The sequence below is a fragment of the Setaria viridis genome, chromosome 1 (assembly GCF_005286985.2).
Source record: "Setaria viridis chromosome 1, Setaria_viridis_v4.0, whole genome shotgun sequence".
In the NCBI taxonomy this organism is placed as follows: Eukaryota; Viridiplantae; Streptophyta; class Magnoliopsida; order Poales; family Poaceae; genus Setaria; species Setaria viridis.
The window spans coordinates 5649914-5674889 of record NC_048263.2 but is presented as its reverse complement, the minus strand read 5'-3'; the positions used below and the strand labels follow the sequence as shown (position 1 = coordinate 5674889).

Sequence of the window (24976 nt, the reverse complement as noted above, 5' to 3'; positions counted from 1 at the left end):
GTCACTTTTAGGAGGTGGAACCAAACATACTTTTAGGAGGTGCCTAAAAATTGCCTAAAATATTTTAGGAGCTAAAACTTTAGGAGGGTGGAAACAAACAGGCCCTTAATTAACAACCTCGTGCTAACGAGAGTAATATTTTTTCTAAAAAAAAGAACTGAGTACCTACCAAAAGTAACGTTAAAAATAGTAAGCTACAGTACGTGCTTAAAGTTTCAGCACCGAGCCGTGCGTTCACATCCCTCTGGACTCTGGAGCAGCAGGCTGTCGTGTTCTGTGTTCACATCAGAGGCCGCGCCCGCACGCACATGAGAGGAAGGAAGAGTGGCGAGCCAAGCCGCGCGCCGTGGGGCAGGAGGGCGCAGGACGACCGCCGCGAGCGCGCGCGCGTCGTCGCTCGTCGGCGCGGCAGGCGGGGCCGGGTCGCGTGGACTCCGTGCGCCAACGCCCCCCGTGCCGACACCCACGGACTGGACTGGTGCATGCATGCGTGCATGCAACGTGCATGCCTCTGCACGGACGACGACTCGGATGTCGGATGGGATGGTCAGGCCCATCGGAAATTCAGAATGCCAGTGGCAACTGGCAAGATGGCGTGGTGACGGGCGACCGAACCGGGCAAGCGGGTGACCCGGCCCGACCACGCAGACGCACGCAGTTACGTAAGGAACAGTCGGGCCTTGACTCTTGGCCTATGGTCTTGGTGTCCATGGAGTAAACTTTAGTCCCACCCCTATTTAATTTCATGAACTAAAATGGACTAAAGTCTATAAACGTTGTTCAATAAAGATCCTTTTACCTTTCTTCCCTGCCCCTTGGTACCCCTGCGCCTACTCCTTCCTGGCGCGAAACCAATACGAAGCGTCCGATTCAGCAGCGGCCGGAGTCGGAGACGTGGACCATCGCTGGTTCTACGGGCGCCTCCACCTCCATCCCCACGGCCGACAGCATCGTCCCCCAATCAATCCGACCCCTGGCGAGCTACCACCACCACCGATGATGGCAGACAAGCACAACAATCAGCAGTGGTTAGGGTCGCCACCGACGGCGGCGCGCTCCTCGGCCCGTCACTGTCGGGCCCCCACCATTATCCACGCCTAATCTATTTAGGGGCGACAGCGGCGGTGGCGACTGGCGATGGCGTCCGCTCTCTCCTCCTCTGCTGCTGCAGGGTGCTACGTTGGAAGGGAGGGCAGCGGCGGGCGGCGATGTCGGCGGCGGGGGGATGGCAGCGGGCAGGAGGGACGGCCGAGTGGAAGGGAGGAGGCGGGTGGGAGGGAGGGCAGTAAATAAGGGGTAGGGTTGTCCCCCAATATGCTTTAGTCCACTTTAGTCTAGTTTTGTGGACTAAAGGCTTTAGTCCTACTTTAAGTCCAAGTGTTTGGGTGTTTAGTCCAACTAAAGTGCACATTTTAGTCCAAATTTTAGTCCATGGTGCGAACCAAACACCCCCTATAACAAACCTCTGAATAATGCATGTATGCACGCAGACATGTGCCTGAAACAAAACTCTAATCCTCTAAATAATAATGCAGACATGTCGACATGTGTACCACGTACAGGGTAATAAAACTCTAATCCTCTGAATAATAATACAGACATGACGACATGTGTACCACGTACAGGGTAAAAGCTCTGTGCAGGCTGCAGCAATGAAACAGGTGCGATTCTATTTCAGATTTGTCGTGGGTTGGTTTGTACGTGAGTTGTGTCTCTATCAACCTTCTCGCATCGGACATTTAGACATGTGTGCCACATACAGGGTAAAGCTGCAGGCTGCAACAATAAAACGGGTGCGATGCTATTTCAGATTTGTCGTGGCTTGGTTTGTACGTGAGTTGTGTCTCTATCAACCTTCTCGCATCGGACATTTAACATGTTGTAAGTACTGCACACTAACCATCACCGGACCAGTCGGTGGATATGTTGTGATGAAATTTCAGGTGAGGACTTCTTTTTTTTCATGATGAACCTTAAAAGAAATTCATATATTTTTTCAAGTCAATCTGTTTCCATAGGAATCTCGGTGGAGCTCAGCTCCTTCATGTCACTTATACTCACATCATCCGCCTACTCATCGGCACGTGTCCATTACAGTGCGGTATTCTATTATTGCATATCTAGAGAAGAAGCAACTGACGTGGGTGCTACGAGCGACAAATCCATGCGAAAGCACATCAGAACCAGCACCTCTATCCTTTGCTGATTAGAATCTAAGTCTAGCAGGATCTTTTTTAAACGCACTCAAAGCAAAATAATCGATCAACAACAACGCATGTATACAGTATACCACACGAGTTTCAGTCACCGGAATCGAGAGCTTATTGCATGTACAGCAGAACGAGAAGCACGTGTTCCACGTGCTGGAGAAGAGCCACGTCGTGCAGGTGCCGCAGAGGATACGTATGTGCCTGGTAGTATCTTTTAGGATTATTCTATTTCCAGGCCCGGCCACACTTGCATGCTACAGAAGCAGTTGCAAACGACTTCCTTTAAATTACAAACAGCGACTTGTAAAATTGATTCCATGCCGTGTGCCTACTTTAGTGCCAAGCATCAAAAGGCGGTCGGTTGTTGGCCTCCGGTGTTTCGGCATTTTGACATCGTGTCTACTTCACAATTTTCGAAGTAATATGTTAGTTTAGAATTTATAGAAAAAATTAACCTATTTTCTAGTCTATTAATAATTAAGGAAAGATGGGCATTCTGTCTTCATCCTTAATTTATTCCAAAATAAGTGTTCCTTTAGGCTTCAAATTTTATCCCACAAAGAGTGTTAATTTAGCTTCTAATGACACTCATTTAATTAAAATAACACTCATATCAATAAAGAAAAGTGTATTGGAAAGTGCATAGAGCCGTACTCTTCAGAAGTACTCCCTCCGTCCGGAAAAGATTGCAATTCTAGCATAGTGTCATAGTTTTGTATCTTAAATTTGATTAATTATAGATAAAAAAGTATCGATACTTATGATATCAAATAAATACCATTAGGTTAATTATGAAATGTATTTTTATAATAAATTAATTTGGAGTCATAAATATGAATAGTATTCACTAGAAATGTGGTCAAACGTGAGCTACTTTTGATGGCACGCAACCCGTAGTTGCATTCTTTCCCGGATAGAGGGAGTACTACTCTATGCATAGAACATAGTCAAGTCAATCAAAGCATTCAGAAGAATACTGCAGCCATGCTCTTTTATTCAACACAAGAGGCATGTCCTTAATATGAGTGTGCGTAGACAGGCCAGGTAGCTATATTTCGAAGTCGTAATCCTAATCAACTTGATCTTCTTTTTCTATGTTGGGCTGGACTGCTGATACATACAGGAACCCACGGCGGCGACCTTGGGGCCGCGCTAGTACACTTTTTTTTTCTTCCATCTGCATCCAACTCGACGCACATGCGACTATGCGAGGCCGACGAAGTGACTGTTTCCGAATCTCTCCGATCAGGAAACGGGGAACCCAAGCAAAACCAACCTGTACTCTCTACGCTGCCAAAAAAAAAAGTCTCGAGAGAATTGACACAAGGGGACAGCCGGATCGGATCGGACACGGGAGATCCCGGCGGGGGATCTGATCGACGCCCGCATGCAGATGCCGCCATGCACGCCTGCCGCCTGCGCGTCCTCCGATCCGGTGTGTACGCGTGCGCCGCAGGCAAAACCGAGTTGGATGCTTCTTCGTCCCTTCTTCCCCTGCATGCTTTTGCTTCAAGAATGGGTTTTCATGATCTCATCATTAGGCGAAAGCCTCCAAACGAAGCATCAGCATGATAGTAACGAGTGGTAACGGGACACTGGAAGCAGTAGACTGGAAGATTGACACGATGCATGCGTTCTCTCTCGAGGGTCCTTGACTAGTTTATTAGTGCGACGGCGTGGCCTAATCCGGTCGTCGGTCCGCTGCATTGATTGGCCAAGACGGAGACCGTACCGAAGACTGACCGGCCGTTTTTGCGCAAGTGGATATATGGTATACGTGTGTGATGGACGATGACAATACTGGAACGCTGTGATCGTGGTGGCGGCTACGGGCTACCGAATTAATAACAATATGTTCTCAGAAAGAAAATTCTCAATATCCCGTCCACCTGGGTCCTTGACTCCTTGGCTATGTTTAGTTTATTTCAGCTTGGCTACACGAGACTCGAGTGTTCCGAATAAGCAATCCAAAACGTGATTCTTTTGATCATAGAGTCTATCTGCTCTTTTAAGATTTGGACATTCCTCCAACTCTTGCTCCATGCTGGAGTTAATCATGTGTCATGTTTGATGCTACAATTAATTTGCCAACTCCCATCTTTAGTTGTTCTCGGAGCGAATCTAAACTAAAAATTGAGTTGGCACGTGCAAATCTATAATTTCTCAAAATATGACAAAGTAACGAAACCTAAAATTTGAGGGAGGACATATGCCCCCTCTAAAATCTCTCTGGGTCCACCTACGGAAATGGATGCTCGTCCACTTTGTATGACCGTCTTGCAAACTAATCCAGCACGCATGCGTGAGAGACACGAGAGATAGGGACGATGATACTATTTCGATCGAACATTCTGGGTTCTGCTCACTTCACCTTACCATGACAAATTAAAGGATTCTCTTCTTTTAGTACGGTCTAGTGGATGTTGCAATGGATATTTGGTTGATCATTGATGTCGACTGCCAAATCGAAACCACCCCAACTCATTTCTGTTTGCTTCGTAAGCAGAGAGTGAAAATAAAGGAACATTTAGCAGTTGCAACATAAGCATTTACTGTCCGATCCGTGCCAATGCAACCTTAGTTTTTCACTATATACAGTACGTGTTCATTTCAATCACATTTGTTTATATACTATTATGCTCCTCAATCACGTTGACTGGCTTGTGCACCGGTAGGCCAGATGGAATCGATCAAGTCATCATCGTTGGAGCAGAAGCAGCAGCAGCACCCGAAGGGTTCTTGGGGCAGAGCCTGCGGCACTCCCCCTCCTTGTCGTCCATGGGATGGTAGGCGAAGAATATCTGCTACTGCCTATGCAGGTGTAGCAGCACAACATGGCGCATTGGTCCACCGAGAGACCCTAACTTCTCGAGATATGATAAAGTCCACTGAAATCTAGAATTTGAGAAAGGATATATGCCCCTGGGTCCACCTATGGAAATGAATACTCGCTCACTTTGCATGATCATCTCGCAAACTAATCCAGCACGCATGTGTGAGAGACACTGGCAAGGGATGCCACCCCTCCGTGGTGACAGCTGGCTTGCAGCGTAGTGGCAAGAGCATTGCAGGGAAAACGGAATCACGCGATCTGGATGGTGGAGGAGGGAGAGCACGAACATTAGCCAAACCGCCACCTAGATAAGGAGGGTGAGCAACGGTTCTGGGCTCGGTTGCAGCACATTGATGATCGGAGGGAAGCTAATTTCTGGAGTCAACAGCTATGCAATTATTTGCATCTCATGGGTAGCATTTCTTTTTGGCGAATTGGTCAATAATGTTAAATAATAGAGGTTAAACTTTAAGTGTGTCTATAATAATTGCGGTCTGATGAGCGGTTTGAAGTTGGAATATTTTTTTCCATTATCTAAAAAATGGAGGGTGAGCAACGGTTAGGGTTGAGGGTAGGGTTGAAAGACTATTTCCATTAAGGAATCTCCTATCAATCTTCTCCGTCAAGTAATCTTCTCTAGATGTGGTAGTGGAAAAAAATAGAACGTAGAAGCGGTGAGAAACACCTCCATTTGGATTTTTTTTCCCATCATCTTGGTAATCAATTTACCGTAGTCCTTTTCGAACGAAGAACACAAGTGTCCAAGATTAACAGTAGCAGCAGCAGTAAAATAAGAGTGGAACACGTGGATCTATCCATCTTGCCGAGTTTGACACGCGCACTCTGGGACGGAGCAGTCGTTGACACTCGGACGAGGTCAGAGTTTGGTGGAGCGGAGCACTATCCAAATCCTGCTTTCGAGTACGTTCTGACGCAGTTCGTTATCCACATGCAGAAATGGTTGGTCGGAACCACAGGTCAAGCGAATCCGCAGCGTCCACGGCGCTCAACGCACTCGCAGCCGGACAGACGACCGCAGACTCGCTCGCCGGTACGTGTTGGGGCACGGTCTGACTTTTCCTCCGCTCGCCAGTTGTCCACTCGTCCCGGTGGATGGATCGATCTGCCATCGCGTTCGGCTGCTGGTGCAGCTCTCTACGAATTAAGAAAAGTAGAAAACGTCCTCGTACGTGCACCGCTGACCTGTGGCGGTGATGGAGCATCCGAGGACCCAACGACGATGACTTTTCCAGGTCGTCCGTGCACGCGCGCATGGTTATTGGGTTATGCTATGATCGAGTCCTGTGACACGTCGTACACGTACGTGGTCAACTAAAAACATAGTTCATTCTCCTATAGCTCGTTTTTTTTTCCAGAGAGTGATTGTATTTGGTTGTACCACCGCGACGTCCGCCATCTCGTTTCCAGGTTGACACGAGGCTAGGCTATACGTACAGAAAGCTCTTGTCAATGGAATCCATAAGTTTTTCGCGAGTCAGACAGTTGGCGTTCCAATATCATGCATGCATCTTGTCAAAGGCATCTGTCGATGGCTATATTATGCTAAACCAGGAGTCTTAATCAGTAATGCTCAGCATCGTGCGTCCGACCCGATCAGTAAAATCTGACGTCTACGTGTGTCGGTGTTCAGACCCGGTAACCTACTAAGGGGGTGCTCGAGGTAGTGTTTTATGCATGGGGCTCGTCGAGATCAGGAACTCGAAGGTGAACTCGAACACACAATTTAGACAGGTTCGGGTTGCTTATGTCGCGTAATACCCTACGTCATGTGTGTTGGTTCTGTTGTATTGATTAAACTTGTTTGGAGGGGGTCCCTACCTTGCCTTATATAGCTGGGGGTAGGGTTACAGGTCGGTTATTTATAAGAATACTAGTCGGATTCGATTAGAGAGTCCTACTCTAATTGTTACAAGTAGTTTCCTAATCCTCGACTAGTTCTTATCCTCCATGTAGACCACGCTGTCTTGCACCGTAGTCCCCATGTCTGACACGTCTCGGTGTACAGCCCATATCTAGGACTGTTCAAACTTTCTGGTGGGTCCATAGATGTATGGATGACAATGTGGTCGTATCCCATCCACATCTGCCCAGCAGATATTTTCCCCTAGCGTTTGACCACTCATTCTCTCATCCTACCTTATCTTTGCTCTTCTTCCACCTGGAGACGGAGGATATGGTGCCTCGCCCCGCTCGGCTCCTCCCCAGCCTGCTTGGCTTCCTGCTGCTCCGCTCGGCCCGCGCCCTCCTCCTCTCCCACCCATTGATGATGTTGCTCTATTCCTCATCTCCAGCTAGTCACCGTTGATGGGCACAGACGGCGGAGCACTGTCTCTAGCCCCCGTGCTCCATGTACATCTCAATCAACGCGCGAGGTGGTCCTGGCCATTGAGAACCATGCATCCACCACATCCGTGAGGCTTCCTTCTTTACTGTTGCAAGCAAGGCAGCACCGTGGCGGGGAGCGGAAGCGATGTGGTGGGGCAGGAAGTAATGGAAGCGATGACGATCACCTCGCTACGGTCCTCGGTGCCGTCGATGGGCGGCAAGGAGGATGAGGGATTTTCAGGTGCTTTGTTTGCAACATGTGATTTATGGATTGTGAATTATTTGGATGTTGCACCAACAAATTTAAGATGTTGCATTTATTGTTTGTTTGCAATACGAGATTTTGGGATGATTGATTGGCTGATTTCGAATGTTTCAATTGATGATTTCTCATGCTACAAAAGATGTTTTGAGATGTTGTAAGGACAATCTGTGATGTTGCAATGGGAGATTTGACGGTGATGTTGCACTTGATGTTTGAAGGTGTTGCATCTTTGATTTATGAATGTTGCGATGAGATTGTTGCAGATTATTTTGATCGCTGTTACATGAAAAATATTTCAATATTTCGGTGGGATTTTTCTTTAAAATTGGTGATATTTCGGTGGGATTTTTCTTTAAAATTGGTTCAATGCAATGAGCTACTTTAGAATATATTTAGAATATTTTTGATATTGCACATTTCCATCTATGATGTTGCAGACATCATCGATTCATGTTACGACAGACCGTTAGAGTATCCGATAGGAATCTGCTAGTGGCAGATGACTGGTGCTTTTCCTGGACCCACCGTCCGATGGGAACGTCTCCCACCAGACGTCTGGGCGCTAGCAAGTTCCCGTCTTAATTCGTTGATGGAGTAGGGGAACCACACGACTAACTCTCATCAAGCCGTAGGTTTTTTGAGTCGGACAGTTGGTGTTTCCATGTATATGCATCTTGTCAAATGTATTTGTTGACGTTGCAATGCATGCATCTCGGTAAAATCATCTGTTCATGGTTTTGCGCCAATGCTAACCGTGAACCTCCTCACTGATGTTGTATGCTCCCTCCGTCCCAAATTGCAGGTCTCTTTAGTATTTAAGATTCATATCTTTTGCTATGTATCTAGACATAATATATATCTAAGTGCATAGCAAAAGCTACGAACCTAGAAATGCTGAAACGACTTATAATTTGGGACTGAGGGAGAAGCTAGGGATCTTGATAAAGTGATCCTTCTTAAGGGGTGTTTGGTTTCACGGACTAAAGTTTAGTCCCTGTCACATCGAATATTTAGATACTAATTAGAAGTATTAAATATAGACTAATTACAAAACCAATTGCACAGATGGAGGTTTATTCGCGAGACGAATCTATTAAGCCAAATTAATTCATGATTAGCACATATTTACTGTATCATCACATTGTCAAATCATGAACTAATTAGGCTTAATAGATTCGTCTCGCGAATTAGCCCCCATCTGTGCAATTGGTTTTACAATTAGCTGATGTTTAGTCCTCCTAATTAGTATCTAAATATTCGATGTGACAAGGATTAAACTTTAGTCCGTGGAACCAAACACCCCCTTAGCTCTTACTACACCTACTGGCTATTCCTATATAGGAATATACTATCTCCATCCTAAAATGTAAGGCATTCTAAATCGATCAAGCTAAGTCTGATCAAGCGAAAAGTTCAATATATTGTTTCCCTCATGGATTATATAAGTTAGATTACAAAAGTAGTAAGGTAAAAGAACATCATGAAACCACACCGGGAAAAGTTTTCCAAGTGGTCACCATATTACCATGACCCATAATTTAACTTATATAATCTAGGAACAATACCTTAAATATACCCATTTCATATCATAAAGTTCAATTTCGGTGCAAACTTATACGATCCATAAAATTTTAGGATTATAAAATTTTAGGATTGAGGCCGTACTAACTTGGAATGTGATTTGTTTGTTCCCGATAGCAAACTCCATCGCCCATCCGTTAGGCTCGTGGCGTCCACGCACATGCATGCATGATGCATCATCCCCTGCGCCGCGTACCCAGCTGGACACGATGGGAACCGAGGCCGACATCTCCTGAGGGAAGAAGGAAAAAAAAAAAGGTAATTCAGCACTCAGCTGCGAGGCCCGGCGACGACGCAAGCAATGATGCGATGCGGAACGAGAGGAGGGAGAGGAGTGGAGAGAGCAGAACAGAACGGTTGACTGGACGCGGGCACGAACCTGCGAAAGTTCCTTCTTCTTCCGGCGGTCAAGGTCCAGCGCCGACGCCCACCACCGCGCTTGGCGCTTGCCCTTTGCGCCTTTCGTTTGGGCCTTTGGACTCGACGCACTCGCCACTGGCCGTCGTCAAAAGGGGAGGGCCCACCTGAGAACACCGGCCTGCTGGGGCTGGGGATTCGCAGCTCGGTTTGCTTTTAGCCTTGTCGCCTTGCTCCCATCTCCTGAGTCCTGACACGTGGCGTGGGGCTGCCCGGGTGCGCTCTGCTTCCGGTGCTTGGCCGCGGGCACCACACGCGTCACGTAGAATCCACTACACGCTGTCCTGTCTGCCACCGCGCCGCAGTTTGCTCGGCTCAGCTCAGTCCAAAGGCTGGCACGTGCCATACTGTAACTTCCGTGAAGAACACGGCGAGGCAACAGCAGGTCGCAACTGCGATCGATGCTCTCTCTCCATGTTGAAGAAACCAATCGATACTCCAAATCAGTTTCAGAGGCCGGTACAGTGGTACATCGATACTGTTCCGAGAAGAGGAAAATTATTTGGGGTACTTAGATTTCAACCTTTAATTTACTCCCTCCGTCCCAAATTGTAATCCCTCCGTCCAAATTGTAAGTTATTCCAAGAATCTTGGAGAGTCAAAACATCTAAGTTTGACCAAAATTACAGAGAAAAATATAAAGATTTATGACATCAAATAGATATACTATGAAAATATAATTGATAAAGAATCTAATGATACTTAATTGACATCATAAATATTATTATATTATCATATAAATTTGGTCAAACTTGAGATACTTTGACTCCCCAAGATTCTTGGAATGACTTACAATTTGGAACGGAGGGAGTATCTTACAATATTTTTTGTCAATGCTGCATATATAATCATACTGTCATCTCAAAACCACCTTAAATACCAAATCTACTGTTGACATAACTTTCACTATACACTAAACATACACGTACAATTTGACTAACGGCGAGTCAAATCTTGTCAAGTGCTACAGTACTACGACTTTTTCGTGGTGAGAAAAAGCGCCCTACATTTTAGAGAGGCTGACCACGCACCATGGGAGAACTGAAGAGGGAAACGCGAAGCTCGCGCCCGTTCAAAAGGCCAGGTCTCCAACAGTGACCGTAGTAAACTGTTAGTTTCTCCGTTCTTTCCACGACTCTTTGCAAGTGGGAGCTAGTAGACCGAGGTAGATCCAGCTGCTACATAGCGGTCACTGTTGCCGCCTCCGTTTTCCAACCGTCCCTTGACCGCGGCCTGTCCTATGCTACGCAAGCTGGACTGTCACGTCGCGAGGAAGGAAAAAAACCAACGCCAAGACAATGTCACCGCTTGAAAATCGAGAGATCAGAGTTCCCTTGCATGCCTTTCACCGCTCAAAATTTACTGCACCAAGAACGTGCTAGCTCCTATGGTTTCACCGTTACCGAACGTCCGAACCCAGGAGGTGGCAGGTGCCAACCACTAGCATATCCGTCCGCGGATTTACCCGTTAAGGTAACTCCGCTAGCTACGTACAATGCCTAGTAGGAATACGTCAACGTATTATACGCGGGTTACTTACTCCGATCCTGATCCTACGCTACGATGCTTATTGCTACGGTCAACGGCAGAGCTGTACTGGGCCTGGACGTGAACGACGACGTGACCAATTGAAGGGATCAGGCGGCGGCGAACTTGGACTAGTGCATGCAGGTTCTCCTGTTCGTCGTCGACACGATAATGCGTTCGAGATAGGTGCCGGATGCAAAGTTTCTCTCAGTCACATTAACTGCTGCTGTCCGCCGTGCAAGCAGACGCCCCGTGATGCCAGGGATGGATAGAAATATGGTGGTGGACCGGTGGTGGTGGCCGCGGGTCCGTCTCGCGAGCCGCAACGGATTGCGGCGCGCCGTGAGTTCACACGTGCACGAGTTGTGGCCCGACAGGGACGTCGCGTGAGAACTCCCATTTTTATATTGTACAGTTCTCCTGGGCAAGGCAAGAGGATTAGTTCAAGTGGAAGACTGCTGACTAGGCACCTGCATGCAGCTTGTTTACGCAGAATTGCACCGTGGTTAACCAATGAAGGAGTCATGCAAGTTACGGATCTGTCAAGTCTGAAGTCTCCCGGCGACGACGTCCGTAGTGGGTAGGAATGCTTGTGTTTGTGGTTTACAGGGTTATTAAGAATGCACACGTGTACTAAGTAAGTTCTTTCAGATGAACCTTAATTAACAGAATACTGAGACGCCGTCGCCAACTGATGCCCGACTGGAACTCTTGACGCGAACAAGCAAGCTTGCTAAGTTCTACTTCTACCGAGTCTCCCTAATAGCCGGTCGGGTCCACGGCAGTCCTTTGCGTGAGCTTTACCCGTTCTTTCTCCGCTCCTGTCAATGCCAAGTCCCTCTCTAACCTGTTCCGAGCACTGTCCAGGTCCACTGAATATACGGAGCACGAAACAAAGAGCGTTTTCAGTTTCACCCGCCCTAACACTAGCTCCCACCGCACCCTCTAGAAAGGAAATTTATTAGCGTCGAGGCTGCGCCGTCAGTCAAAAACAGCTTCTGGTTACGACCTTAAACATCGGCAAATGGTCATAAAAAATGGTGTAACATTGACCCGTGCGACGAGCACTATGGGAGTCTCGTCTCCCCAGAGAAAGAATGTTCTGGTCAGAATTAGGCAAAAGGCACAGCAATATTACTTGTTGACAGTTCCCCGGGTTTGATTCCACAATTTTGGAGCTCGCCAAACAAGAAGCCCCACCAATCAAGAATACTCTTGTGTCTAGACGAACAATCTTACCTCATCACCTAATTAAAGTCCTAAACTAGAGCCACTACAAGGGAAAAAACAAAACAAAAAAAAGGAATCAAATTCCAGACGGATTTGAAAAAGAAAAGAAAACAAAAAGGAGGGCTAAACCTGCCAGCTTACTCCTAAACTAGGCTCCAAAAGGCGGGTCAAGAAGTCCTCGCTCCCCCCAGCAGGAAAACCCAGGGGCAATTCCGACACACGGAGAGCAAGTTGGCGCGACACCGCCCGGATCTTGTACGCATGTGGTGTATTTTCTTGACCCACGGATCCACCACCACCCAACCCCCCGGCGACCGTCGTCATCACCCTCCTGACCTCCTCCTCCATCCGCTCATCCGCGTCCGCAGGCCGACATGCTCAAAGCTCACCTCCCCACCCACTCGCGACAAAACACTAAAAGAAACGTCGCGGTCGGGGCCCGTCGCGTCGCCTACGTGCCCTGCTGGTCCAGCACCCTCCACTCCCCTTCGTGGCTTCGTCGTTCTCCGGCCCTCCCCCGATTTCTTCCACCACATCCGCGTGCGCGAATTCCACGGGCCCCGCCGTCCCGTTTGTTTATTGGGTTTGGGTCTCGGGCAGGCAGCTGCTGGCTCGCTGCGCGACCGGGAGGAAGAGGGCGAAGACGACGGGCGCGTGTGCGTGGGGCGGGTGATGGTGACGTGCGCTGCTAGCTCCTCAGCGTCCTCCTCCTCGTCTCCCGCTTCCAGAGACCGGCAGAGAACGGACCATTCTATATTCCCCCCTCCTAGTCCTCGAGTCCCTCCTCTATATATTGCGGCTCGTCCCCAGCCATTGCCCTCCCACGCTCAGGCATTCTTCCTACTCCTCCAGCTCCTCCCTCGTTCTCCTGTCTCCTTCTACATCGAGCGCTCTGCAGCCTTGTTGACCTGCTCTGAGACATCGAAGGGGATTAGTAATCGGCAGATGGATCCATGGATCGGCAGCCAGCCTTCCCTGAGCCTTGACCTTCACGTCGGCCTGCCGCCGCTCAGCCGCCACCAGGCGCCGGTCGCCATGGCCAAGCCCAAGGTGCTCGTCGAGGAGAACTTCCTGCAGCCTCTCAAGAAAGAACCAGAGGTATAAACACGACCCCCGATCGATGGCGTGGCTGATCGATCGATCGATTGATTCTAGTAGCAGCTCGGTGTTTGATGAGCTACGAGTCTAATGGATCCTTGAAACGCGCAGGTCGCGGCCCTCGAGACGGAGCTCCAGCGGATGGGCGAGGAGAACCGGCGCCTGGCCGAGGCGCTCACGGCGGTGGCGGCCAAGTACGAGGCGCTGCGGAGCCAGTACACGGGGATGGTCGCCGCCGGCGTGACCAACAACCCGTCGTCCACGTCGGAGGGCGGATCGGTCTCCCCGTCCAGGAAGCGCAAGACGAGCGAGAGCCTCGACACCGCGGCGGCGCCGGGCGCGCAGGCGCAGCACCCGCCGCAGCACGGCCTGCAGAACGGCGGCCAGCAGCAGCCGGGCCTGGCAGACCAGATGGAGTGCACCTCCGGCGAGCCGTGCAAGCGCATCCGGGAGGAGTGCAAGCCCAAGGTGTCGAAGCTGTACGTGCACGCGGACCCGTCGGACCTGAGCCTGGTGGTGAAGGACGGCTACCAGTGGCGCAAGTACGGGCAGAAGGTGACCAAGGACAACCCCTGCCCGCGGGCCTACTTCCGGTGCTCCTTCGCGCCGGCGTGCCCCGTCAAGAAGAAGGTGCAGCGGAGCGCCGACGACAACACCATCCTCGTGGCCACGTACGAGGGCGAGCACAACCACGGCCAGCCCCCGCCGGCGCCGTCGTCGCAGCAGCAGCCGCACGACGCCAAGAACGCCGCCGCGAAGCCGCCGTCGCCGCCGAGGCCCGCTGCCCCGGCGGCGGCGCCTCAGTCGCCTGACCACCCGCAGCAGCTGCTCCACCACCACCAGCAGAAGCAGCAGCCGCAGCAAGACGCCGTCGCGGCGTCGGAGCTGATCCGGCGCAACCTGGCGGAGCAGATGGCCATGACGCTGACGCGGGACCCAAGCTTCAAGGCGGCCCTCGTCACCGCGCTCTCCGGCCGCATCCTCGAGCTCTCGCCGACCAAGGATTAAACTAGCGAAACAAATTCGCGACACCATCACAAGAGATTCTTGGTTGCTCAAATTTCTTGCAGCCATGGTGGCCAACTGGGCTTGGCCTCCTCCCCACTGCTGCTACTGCCGCCGCCGCCTCCGTTCACTCACTGTTCCAGCAAGAATTGCGAGAACAATGGACACGGAGGAGGTCTGCAGCTCTGCACGGCGATCGAAAGACGAGTCTACACCTCGCATCCGCGCATGGCGCGGACCGGAAGAACATCATCACGGCGGGTGATCCGATCGGCCGGCGACGGTCGAGCGTCGTAGCAGATCGAAGTATAGCACAGGAAACACACGAAAAATGTACAATTCATTGTAGGCACACAAAAGTGTTCATCAATTTTCCCTTGATCAATTGAAATTGACTATATTTTTTTCTCCGTTTGATTGAAACGTGATCATCGCGACAACAAGTCTGGAATGAATTTGCAAAGTTTCATTGGGTGTACTCCGTAGTAGACACACTCCGCACTCGTCCAATCAGGAACTGTGTGGGCGAGACTGACGTGTGGGCCACCCACCATTAGGTCCCCGGTCCCCGCGATCTTCCTCGGTCTTATCCATAAAAAGACGGGCGCTTACGCCGGACTAAGCTCTAGCTACAAGAAGGGGGTTCGAAAAGTAGGCGACCCCGGCGGGACGGGCCCACGAGGAAAGTCCCTCGTCCCCGCCCGCGGCGGGCGGGGTTGGCCGTGACCCACGTGCGACGTGTTGTGTTGTTGTTTGACTCTGCATCTCGCCGCGGGGCCGAGAGAAAGGAAGCTGGGTGGAAACGCAAGGCCGCCGCGACGGCGGGGGCTGGCGGTGGCGGGCCCCGCGGCGCCGTGGGCGATCGCCCCGGCCGGGCGGGAGACGGGCGCCAGTCAAACACGTGCGGGTCGGCGGGTCCGCTGCTCCACGACCCGGCCGCCGTCCTCGCCCCTTTGCCGTCGGCGCACGGCAGCCCGCCACAGCCGTGTCGCCCGCCATGCCGTCCAGGCAGCTCCCTCACTCGTCCGTCACGAAGGCTAGGGCGCAAGGGCGATCGATTTGCAGTAGTTTCTGGAAATATCGCGGGCAGGTAAAACAGGAGTAAAAAACGGAGTTGTCTGTGTGTTGTCTCGTCTTCTGTCCGTCACTCGGTCGCGATCCAGCCTGTCCGTCCGTCCGGCGATGGTTCGGTCCTTTCACGGGGAAGGAAGGTTCGGAGGTCGTCGGCCGTCGCGATCCCCGGACGACCGGGGGCGGCCGGAAGAACATGGGGCGGTGGACGACCGACCGGACGGACTTCACTTCGCCGGCCCACTAGCTGGCTTGCCGATTGACCGGGACACCGCTGCGTGTGTTTAATAATCTATTTCCGCTGGCCAGCCAACCGTGCGCGCGCCGCAATCCGCGTACCATTCCGCACGCCGCCCAGCTGGATCCGGGGAGATGAGATGATGGATTCCACCCAGCACCCCGGTCGAGACGGCGACGGCGAGCGAGCTCGGCGGCAGCGGCAGGTCAAGCCCATGGGACCTGCGCCTGCCCAGACACGTTCGCTTGCAGCGTGCTCAAGCACGCGCCCGCCGGTGGAGCTGGAGCTGGAGCTCACTTGTTTTCCAGTTACTGAACTGAACCTACTAGTATTTGGGTTGGGAGATGCAGTTTCGTCAGGCAGGCTTGTGTGTTGGATGGTCGTTACGGAGGGACAGGCTAGTTAATCACTAGCTAGGAGATGATGCTCTCAGCTAGCTTACTGCTCTGGTCTAGTCTGGTCTGGTAGCTATCGTTTTCGCCGGGCATATTCTTTTCTCCGTTTTCTGTGGAAAACCAGTGTGCTTCCATTTGGATTTTTATCTGACGGAGCGATCGAGTCCCGTGGTCCGGTGGTCGTATACGGCACTGCGTAAGATACGCCTAGTCAAGCGCGCGACTGCAACTTTTGGGTGTACAAGTCTTCACGCAGCGGCCCACGTTTGACTAGGCGGGGAGAACCGGGAGCAGCCAGCCAGCCTGACCTGGGACCTCGACGTGCATGTTTTCTGGAGAAAAACTGGATCCGGGATAGGTACTGCAAGTTGCTGGAACTCAGCATAAAAGGCTACAGCCGTCGATTATTCGCTGAGGACAATTCTGCCAGTACTATCTTACGAATCTTTGAGCACAGAGAGCTCCGAAAAGCATTGTTGCTGTATTCGGAGATTATTATAAGGAAAGAGAAAAATGAGCATGGTTATCGTCTGAGATTCCCTCTGCTGTCTGCTGGGCTCAGTCAGAGTTCAGAAACAGTCGGCACGTAAACACGTCCCTGTCTGTGGACAGTACTTCAAACTTCTAGAGCGCAACGTTAGCAACTGATCCTAATGATACGAGGTACTAAAGTTCTTTAGAATTAGGAGGACTACACATGAGTTAATTATAAAACTAACTGCAGAACCCCTATACTAATTCACGAGACGAATTAAGGCTAATTAATCCATCATTAGCAAATAGTTACTGTAGCACCACATTGTCAAATCATGAACTAATTAGGCTTAATAGATTCGTCTCGTGAATTAGACTCTATCTGTGCAATTAGTTTTGTAATTAGACTATATTTAATACTTCTAATTAGTATCCAAACATCCGATATGATAGGTACTAAGTTTATGAAAGTTTATGAGTATGTTGCCAAACAGGACATCGTGCAAATTATGTTGCGGCCACAAAGCGCAAATTATTGACGCGCTACACCGTTTAGGGAAGGGAAGGAGCTGATGCCACTTCTTCCAGGGGTGGAGATAGTAAAAATAGCGAGTAAATTTTTGCGGCGCATTTTTTAGCGCAACTAGCTAGGACAAACGTTCGTTCTAGTTGTGCTTTCTAGTCGAGGCAAAGTGGCCACTTGCATTGCCCAATTGGTTCAACTTGATTGTATTATGCCTCCTTAGCTAAAAATGGCTCACCTATACCCTCCAGAAGAAAATGACGCGTCCTTCCAATGATTCCCGCAACAAAATCATTTCATCCACTTTCTTAATCATTTTATATGTGTATAACTCTAAAACGATATATACTTTGATGGGAAAGGAGTATAATAATCTTTGCCTAAAATGATTCTTGTCACAGGGAGAGATGCGTAGAACGGTGCCTATGCAACATTGTTGGAAGAACAACATAGCCCAATTAAACTGCATAACGGGCTAGAAGAAGCTCGGTCCAGCACTCTCTCCGTCCTCATCTGGGCCTTACAAACTGGCTCAGCCGGTCACACCATAAGCCCATGACAATGATAAAAGTGGGCTGCATACGGCCCAAAATAAAAAAGTAGAAACGAACTAAAATAATCGTGGTCGGCAGGATTCGAACCTGCGCGGGCAAAGCCCACATGATTTCTAGTCATGCCCGATAACCACTCCGGCACGACCACTTTCATGCTAACGGCCTAAAATTATGTCTAAAAAACAACGAAAATTCACAAGGGCGGGCAGTTATTGCGTGCCGTGTCGTGCGTTTCCTCCCCGCGAGATCGCCGGCTTTATGCTGTGCACTGGCGAGCGAGCTCGACGGGGCGACGAGACCCGATGGACCGATCGGACAGTGCACCGTTTGGACGCTTCCCCCAACTACCAATCTCCACGCCGGCCGATGGCGACCCGTTCGAATCCGTCAACAGCAGCTGAGATCAGATCGATCCCGGCCCGTGCTGGATCACCTGCCCATCGTCAAGTCGCCAACATGCCCTCCCAGGCCCCCCACCTCCACCCGCCGCTAGCTCGCTCCCCCGCCGACGCCGACGCGTTCCGCCTGCATCGGCGGCGGCCGGTCAGACCACGAGCAGGCCGGATTTAATTAGCTAATAATCAATCGCCATTCCTGGCCGCTTGCTTCTGGGGTTAAGCTTGTCGCGGGGTCCATGGCGGGGAGCTGGACGACGCGGGGCCATGGGGACTTGACACTTGCAGCATTCACGCCCATGCCTCTCCAGACGGGCGGGTCGCCCTCACCGGCGCGACCTCCAGCGCTGCGTCGTCGCCAGCCGATCAATGATTGGGGGAATATGGACTAGTCGCCGGCGCGCGGTCCATGCTGACACGACATGCGACTACATGCATCAGACTGGGAAGGGACGGCTTGATGATGGTCGTTTTCTTCCCCAGTGTAGGAGTTCAGTACACTTCCACTTGTGTTGTGTTAAGTTAATCTCCCAAGATAATGGTGGTGTGATGGCAATGTCATGCACGGTGTCCATCCAGAGACTCACATTGACACAGGGAAACCACGGTGAGGAATCTGACGATTTCTTTTTTCTCACTCTTCATCTTCTGTCCTAATGGAATGTTCTTTTCCGGGGCAGCTGCCCCGGTCCGGCAACAGGAACGCGCCGACGTGTCCCGCGCCCCGACCGTACTAACGCCATCTGCGTTGCCGCGCCCCGGACCCCCTCTTCTCACCACTCGGTTGATCCACTCGAGTACTCGACACGGGGACACGCCACTCCACTCGACGCGCGTGCTTCGCTCGCCCGTCCGGCCGGCGGTTCATTGCTCGGTGACCTCTCGCGCGCGCGGACGCGATGGCCGGCGCCGGCGCCGGCGACATTGGCGAAGCAGAGGCGGCGGCGACGAAGGGCAAGAGGACGATCCACGATTACCTTGGCGAAGGCGAGGACGGCGAGGCGGCCTCGCAGCCTTCCCCGGAGACGCCGCCGCGGCTGCGGCTCCCGCGGTTCACCTGCGCCAGCATCCGGTTTGGTGGGCTCGGCAGGAGGAAGCGCAGCGGCGGCCGCGGCCGGAAGGAGACCGCGGCGGCGGCCGAGAAGAGCGAGGAGGGCGCGTCGTCGGCGGACTCCTCGTCGGGCGCGGCGGAGCGGAGCGCCGGCAGCGTGGCGGCGGCGGCGCAGACCGGCATGGGGCTGAGCATGCTCCTCCTCCTCGCCAGGACATGCGTCGAGCTCAACCGGATGGCCGAGGTGCGCGCGCAGATGGAGGCGCTCCTGAAGGAGATCAGAGACGAGGCCGGCAGGGTGAAGGGCGCCGCAGCGGATCACGCCGTTGTCATGCCGAAGACCTGCAACAACAACCTGCAGTCGTCGTCGACGACCACCGCGTCGTCGAGCTGCGTCTCCGACACGAGCACCAACTGCCTGGAGATCGGGCGAGGCGAGGACGGGAAGAGGACGTCGGAAGAAGTTGATAGGTGCGCCGGAACGGACGCGCTGGGAGCAGAGCTCGAGGCGGAGCCCGTGCAGCGTCAACCACCATCATTAGAGTGGAAGTGCGACACCGTGCAAGAAACTCCTGAGGTACGGATACTTGTCTGCACACATAACCGCGACGAAATTGGCACGTTTCGATTCGCTGATCGGCAGGATTGTGTTTGCTTAGTGTTCGATGCAGTCGCCGTCGGACGACGACGACGGTTTCATAGAGCTGGAAGGAGGGCGCTTCGGCGGCGGCGGCGGCGGCGGGGGAAATCCTGACGACAGCGACAACGGATCGTCATCATCTCGCGAGCGGGACGAGGGAGGGGTGTCGGCGATCGAGCTGGAGCGGAGGCTGCACGAGCTCCGGCACCGGCGGGACAGGGAGCGCATCGCGGCGCTGGAGTCGGCGCTGCGGCGCGCGGAGCGGAGGCTGACCGAGAAGGAGATGGAGGCGCGGCTGTGGCAGGACACGGCCGCGCTGGCGCTGGGGCGGCCGGCGGCGCCGCGGCACGACGGACAGGGACAGTGACCTCGCGCTTGCTCGCGTTGCAGCGCGCCGTACTGGGCTGCTGTACTGTACAGCTTGCGTTCGCACGATGCCCGGCGTTTGCATTAGTCCGTAGGTTAACATGTACAATGTACAAGTTCCTCTTACCTGTGACAGTGTTACCATAACCTTTTATTTTCTTTTTTTTTAGCGGACCATGGCCTTTTCATTTTTGATTGCTCAGCCGGTTGCCCCGTGAAGAAAGGGAAATAAGAACTCGATCATTTCGGCAGAGATTTAGCGCGAGGTCTCTGTTGAGGCCTATGGCCATCGTGTGCGTGCAACTTGGGTGGTAATCTATTTTTAACTTAAATTATAAGATAATTTTTAACTAGCATTATTTTTTTTTGCTGCTGATTCAATAGTATTTCGTGAGAGAGAATAAGGTGCAGTACAGCTGATAAGCCGGCTGAAAAGGGGAGCCGAACACGCAATACTAGTAATCATTTGCTGGCTGGATCCATCCGTGACGTTGCACGACCGTTACGTAACAGAGGACGGGCGCACGGCGCCACGGCGGCGGCCGCACGGAGGGAGGAACACGGCGCCTGTTCGGTGCGGCTAACGGGCCTCGCGTGAGGCCTCCTCTTACGCTTGGGCTCTCAACCAGTCTGTCAGTGAAGAAGAATGAGCGAAATGCGGCCCGGTTTCCGGCCCAATACGTGGCCGAATCCCGTCTTCTGGATTGTTCGCCCCCCGATTCGCTTCTTCTTCCTTCCTCTCCCTCTGTTCCTCTTTCAGGCTCTCTCCAATCTCCTCCAACCAAGCGGCAAGCGCAAGGCGCGAGCTCCTCTTCTTCTCCCCGAAGAAACCCAGAGCGGAGGGTTCCGCTCTACTCTACTCCGCCCCCTCCCCGCAACCGCTGCCTTTCCGACTGCCTCAAGATACACCGGCTCGTCGATTTCTCGGTAAGCCTCGAGGCCCTCAACTGTCGGCTCAATTTTGCTCCCCTTTAATCCGGGGCAAGGGCAATCCAACCGTTCCGGTCCCATCCGATCCCCGCAGCAGGCCCTTTACCGCGCTTGAATTAGATCAGTAGTTCTCAGGAAGTTGTGCCTGGCAAAGTTCGTCGTCTTGTCAACTGTCTTCTTGTTCGTATGTGCTAGCAATCTAGCCCCTTTGCGCGCTAGGAGTGGTAAAAGATGCGTCTTTTTAGTAGTTACTGGAAGGCTGCTAGGTTAGCAGCCGTCACTGTCTATTGCTAAAGTAACCTGTTCAATTTTCGTTCAAGTTGGGCGCTATGCGGAAAGCCGAATCAATATACTGTACCATGCCGCTATGCCAGTGAGTATTAGGACCTTGAAGTTTGCTTTGCGCCTTTACCCAGACACGGAGTACTCCCTTCGTTCCCCAAATTGTAGGTCGTTTTTTGACTTTTCTAGTATTACTATGCACCTAGACATACACTATATCTAGATGCATAATAATATCCATGAACTAAAAAAAGCTAAAACGACCTACAATTTGGAACGGAGGGAGTACATGGTTATCAATTCTATTGGACTTTTATTCCAAAAAATTCCACTGGACTTATAGCTGACTATATCTTGGATATAATTTTTCTACATCCATAATTGGTTGTCATCATGTTCACGAGCATTTTGCAAACATGTTATCTCCTTACTGTGAGTGTTAATTCTTTGGTGTGATGTTGTGTCTTCTTAGCCTCAGTCAAGGCAAGGACTGACCAAGACTTACACTGATATTGTCTCTCCTTTCTTGGTTGTCACACTGATCACAAGTGTGAGTGCAATTATTTTTGTAGCCGTGATTTATGCTCGAGACTTCGAGTGCCTGCTTTTATATCTCTGCTATGTCTGCAACTCTGCATCATTTAATTTATTTTCTGTTTCTGATATTCTAGGGAGCAGAAGGGGATAACCTTCGTGTTGGAAACAATGGTAAATCCTATAGCTGAAAATATGTTCTTTTCCTTATCTTTTTCCAACAATCGGACCCATAGGTCAAGAATTTCTTCCCCTGGAATCATGTAAGTAGCTTGCTCCTCCCAATTGGAAGTAGCTAATAGCACTGTACAGTCAAACAATGTGAAGAGATATTCCTTATGGTCTATAGCACTGACTAATGTGCAGCAGTGAATTCAGACCCCCAAAGTTCTTCCATGATACTTGCTGCCATTGCTTGACCAATATGGTAGCATTTGATTTTAGATCTGAACCAAGCTATGGTTTCTTTTACGTATCATATATGTTATTGATGCACAAAACTAGAGAAGTTGGGATGAGCTGTTTCCTGCCTTGTTTCGTTTTCATACAAGAATTTTTACTTATTTCATTTGTTGCTGAGACACACTGCATTGTGCTCAATCCTTATACAGTTATACATTTCTTTCTGATGAATAGTACTTCGAAGGCTATGGCTACCGTGGAAGCACTTTCGAGCAGACATATCGCTGCTACCCTGCATCTTTCATTGATAAGGTCTGTAAATCTTCTTAAGATGAGGGGCCGTATTTTCTATTTGAACATACTTTTCCACTGCATGCTTTACTGTAAGCAATTCTCTTATTCCATTCTGCATTGCTTCTGTGCTCCTTTGCATCTGAGTCATATTCCATAGGTTGGGTTCTAATGCCAATTTTTACTCGATTATTGAATGAGGAGCTTTCAACATGACTGTGAATTGAATCAAGTAAAATATCTTTAAATTATCAGTAACTAAGCTTTAGTAGCGACTTGTTGGCATGCTTATATTGACTCTTGCCTTTGTAAGGATGTCACTGAATTACTTTTAAGCTTGCAATTGTTATGATTTACTAGAATATCAATATAGCATCCTGCAGTAAATTCTATCAACATATAATGATAGAATAATTACCACTTCTCAAGATAACAGTTTTGGTTTGCGTTTTTCGAATTAATTTTAAGAGATCTCTTTTACCTTTTTTGCAGCCACAACTTGAGGCCGGCGACAAAAGTATGTGCTCGTTTCACTGAGTTCTGAGTTCTGTATCTATTTTATTTGCCATTAGAAGTTCACAAGATTATGACTTTGCTTCTTTTCAGTTATTATGCCACCGTCGGCTCTTGATCGTCTTGGTAAATTAGCGCATTCGACTAGTTCTCTTTATCTTACATTATTTAGCAATTTTTCACACACACGCATTTGGCAATAAATTCTCAGTTCTAAAAAAAAATCATGTTTGATTTCTCTGCAGCATCTTTGCATATTGAATATCCTATGCTTTTTGAAGTCCACAATGCGGCAGCGGAACGGACTTCACATTGTGGTGTTCTGGAGTTCATTGCAGAAGAAGGCATGATCTACATGCCATATTGGGTATGTTGAGATCTAGGATACTGCTGCACTTCTCTGGATATTATTATGGCAATGAAGCTAACTTTACGTGGTCATGATCAGATGATGCAAAATCTTCTTCTGCAAGAGGGAGATATGGTGTTCATAAAAAATGCCAACCTCCCAAAGGGCACATATGTCAAGTTACAGCCTCATACAACAGACTTTTTAGATATCTCAAACCCCAAAGCAATGTTAGTATTTTCCTTTTATTAACTATTTCTTATCCTAGTGGAACATCTGTTACCCTTCTCTCCTATATATGACTGCTGTATTGTGACATGATACAAGTAGTGAGTAATTCAAGTATGGAATCCCTGAAGAACACTGATGACCTGTTTGCGTCATTCTTGCAGCTTGGAGAAAACTTTGCGGAACTTTTCTTGTCTAACCACAGGTGACAGCATCATGGTAGCATATAATAACAAGAAGTACTACATTGATATAGTGGAGACAAAACCTTCCAATGCTATAAGTATTATTGAGACTGATTGCGAGGTTGACTTTGCTCCACCACTTGACTATAAAGAACCTGAGCCAGTAAAACCTGCCGTTCCTGCAAACACAGAGCCTACTGGTGGTAATGCTCTTGTTCTATACATCACTGGATGCGATTACTCTTCTTTGTGCAGTTTATTCTGTAACTTTTAGACAAGAAACACTGGCCCTCCAATTCTTTTGCGTTTGTTTTTGCAGAGGCTCCAGCTGAAGAAGAACCAAAGTTCATTCCCTTCACTGGTTCAGGAAGGCGTCTGGATGGGAAGCCTTCTAAAGATAAAGATATGCTGGCCTCATGCCCTGCAAAGCGACAAGCTAATGCAACCAATAGTGTGCAGCCCTCGACAGCCAGCACGTCACAGGGCGGTTCGTCGCGTAAGACCACAGGAAAGCTTGTCTTTGGCTCTGGTGGAAATCGAGCTGATAAGGTTGGTATTTTGCAACATATGCGCCTTGTAACCAGTGTTTGGGAAACCCAATGATGAACTGCATTGTTTTCTGAGAGCTTGTTTGAGTTGGCATAGATGCATGGAATAACTGCCTCAGGCTTCCAGCTTTTTGTGCTAATATTTTGCCCATCAATTCGTAGGCACCTGAGAAGGAAGCAAAGGAAGAGCCAAAGAAAGAAGAACCGAAATTCTCAGCATTTACGGGAAAGAAATACTCACTGAAGGGCTGAATACATAGGCAGTGATGTTTTATCAGTATTTCCAGCGACAGACATGACCAGGGAGAAGAGCTTGATGAGCTACTGACTAATTATTGTCCTTGTGGGATGGGCATCCTTGGTTGGGTTAGTGGCATCGTAAAGTTGAATGTTTCTTTTGTGAGAATTGTGATCCTTTCTCAGCCACAGTGGAGCAACTGATATCTAAAGCTATTCATGTCTATTTATGGATTCTTTACAGTACTTCCATGTACA

The 24976-nt window shown here is 50.1% G+C and overlaps 3 protein-coding genes and 1 non-coding gene across 4 annotated transcripts; 3 read left to right on the top strand and 1 right to left on the bottom strand.

The window, feature by feature from the left end:
• Positions 1-13213: 13213 nt before the first annotated feature.
• LOC117842683 (WRKY transcription factor WRKY71) lies at positions 13214-14922 on the top strand. The gene is made up of 2 exons (XM_034723537.2): positions 13214-13507; positions 13619-14922. The coding sequence occupies exons 1-2, from the start codon at positions 13355-13357 to the stop codon at positions 14513-14515; spliced, it is 1050 nt and encodes a 349-aa protein (XP_034579428.1). The 5' UTR covers positions 13214-13354; the 3' UTR covers positions 14516-14922.
• A 2911-nt stretch (positions 14923-17833) lies between these two features.
• TRNAS-AGA (transfer RNA serine (anticodon AGA)) lies at positions 17834-17915 on the bottom strand. The gene has a single exon. It is a non-coding gene; the product is annotated as a tRNA-Ser (tRNA).
• Positions 17916-18154: 239 nt separating this feature from the next.
• Positions 18155-20583, top strand: LOC117833729 (uncharacterized). The gene is made up of 3 exons (XM_034713331.2): positions 18155-18769; positions 18843-19790; positions 19873-20583. The coding sequence occupies exons 2-3, from the start codon at positions 19062-19064 to the stop codon at positions 20218-20220; spliced, it is 1077 nt and encodes a 358-aa protein (XP_034569222.1). The 5' UTR covers positions 18155-18769; positions 18843-19061; the 3' UTR covers positions 20221-20583.
• Positions 20584-20859: 276 nt separating this feature from the next.
• LOC117833722 (uncharacterized) lies at positions 20860-24976 on the top strand. Its single transcript, XM_034713321.1, has 10 exons — positions 20860-21146; positions 22103-22139; positions 22602-22679; positions 23151-23175; positions 23265-23297; positions 23417-23538; positions 23620-23750; positions 23913-24136; positions 24253-24482; positions 24644-24976. Exons 1-10 carry the CDS (start codon positions 20866-20868, stop codon positions 24731-24733), a joined length of 1251 nt encoding a protein of 416 aa, XP_034569212.1. The 5' UTR covers positions 20860-20865; the 3' UTR covers positions 24734-24976.

Bases quoted from the DNA above. Each gene is read 5' to 3' on its own strand.
- LOC117842683 (XM_034723537.2), top strand. From the start codon at position 13,355: ATGGATCCATGGATCGGCAGCCAGCCTTCCCTGAGCCTTGACCTTCAC. The intron at 13,508-13,618 runs GTATAAACACGA...TGAAACGCGCAG, and splicing joins CTCTCAAGAAAGAACCAGAG to GTCGCGGCCCTCGAGACGGA.
- LOC117833729 (XM_034713331.2), top strand. From the start codon at position 19,062: ATGGCCGGCGCCGGCGCCGGCGACATTGGCGAAGCAGAGGCGGCGGCG. The intron at 19,791-19,872 runs GTACGGATACTT...GTGTTTGCTTAG, and splicing joins CCGTGCAAGAAACTCCTGAG to TGTTCGATGCAGTCGCCGTC.
- LOC117833722 (XM_034713321.1), top strand. From the start codon at position 20,866: ATGAGCGAAATGCGGCCCGGTTTCCGGCCCAATACGTGGCCGAATCCC. The intron at 23,176-23,264 runs GTATGTGCTCGT...GCTTCTTTTCAG, and splicing joins ACTTGAGGCCGGCGACAAAA to TTATTATGCCACCGTCGGCT. The intron at 23,539-23,619 runs GTATGTTGAGAT...GGTCATGATCAG, and splicing joins TGATCTACATGCCATATTGG to ATGATGCAAAATCTTCTTCT.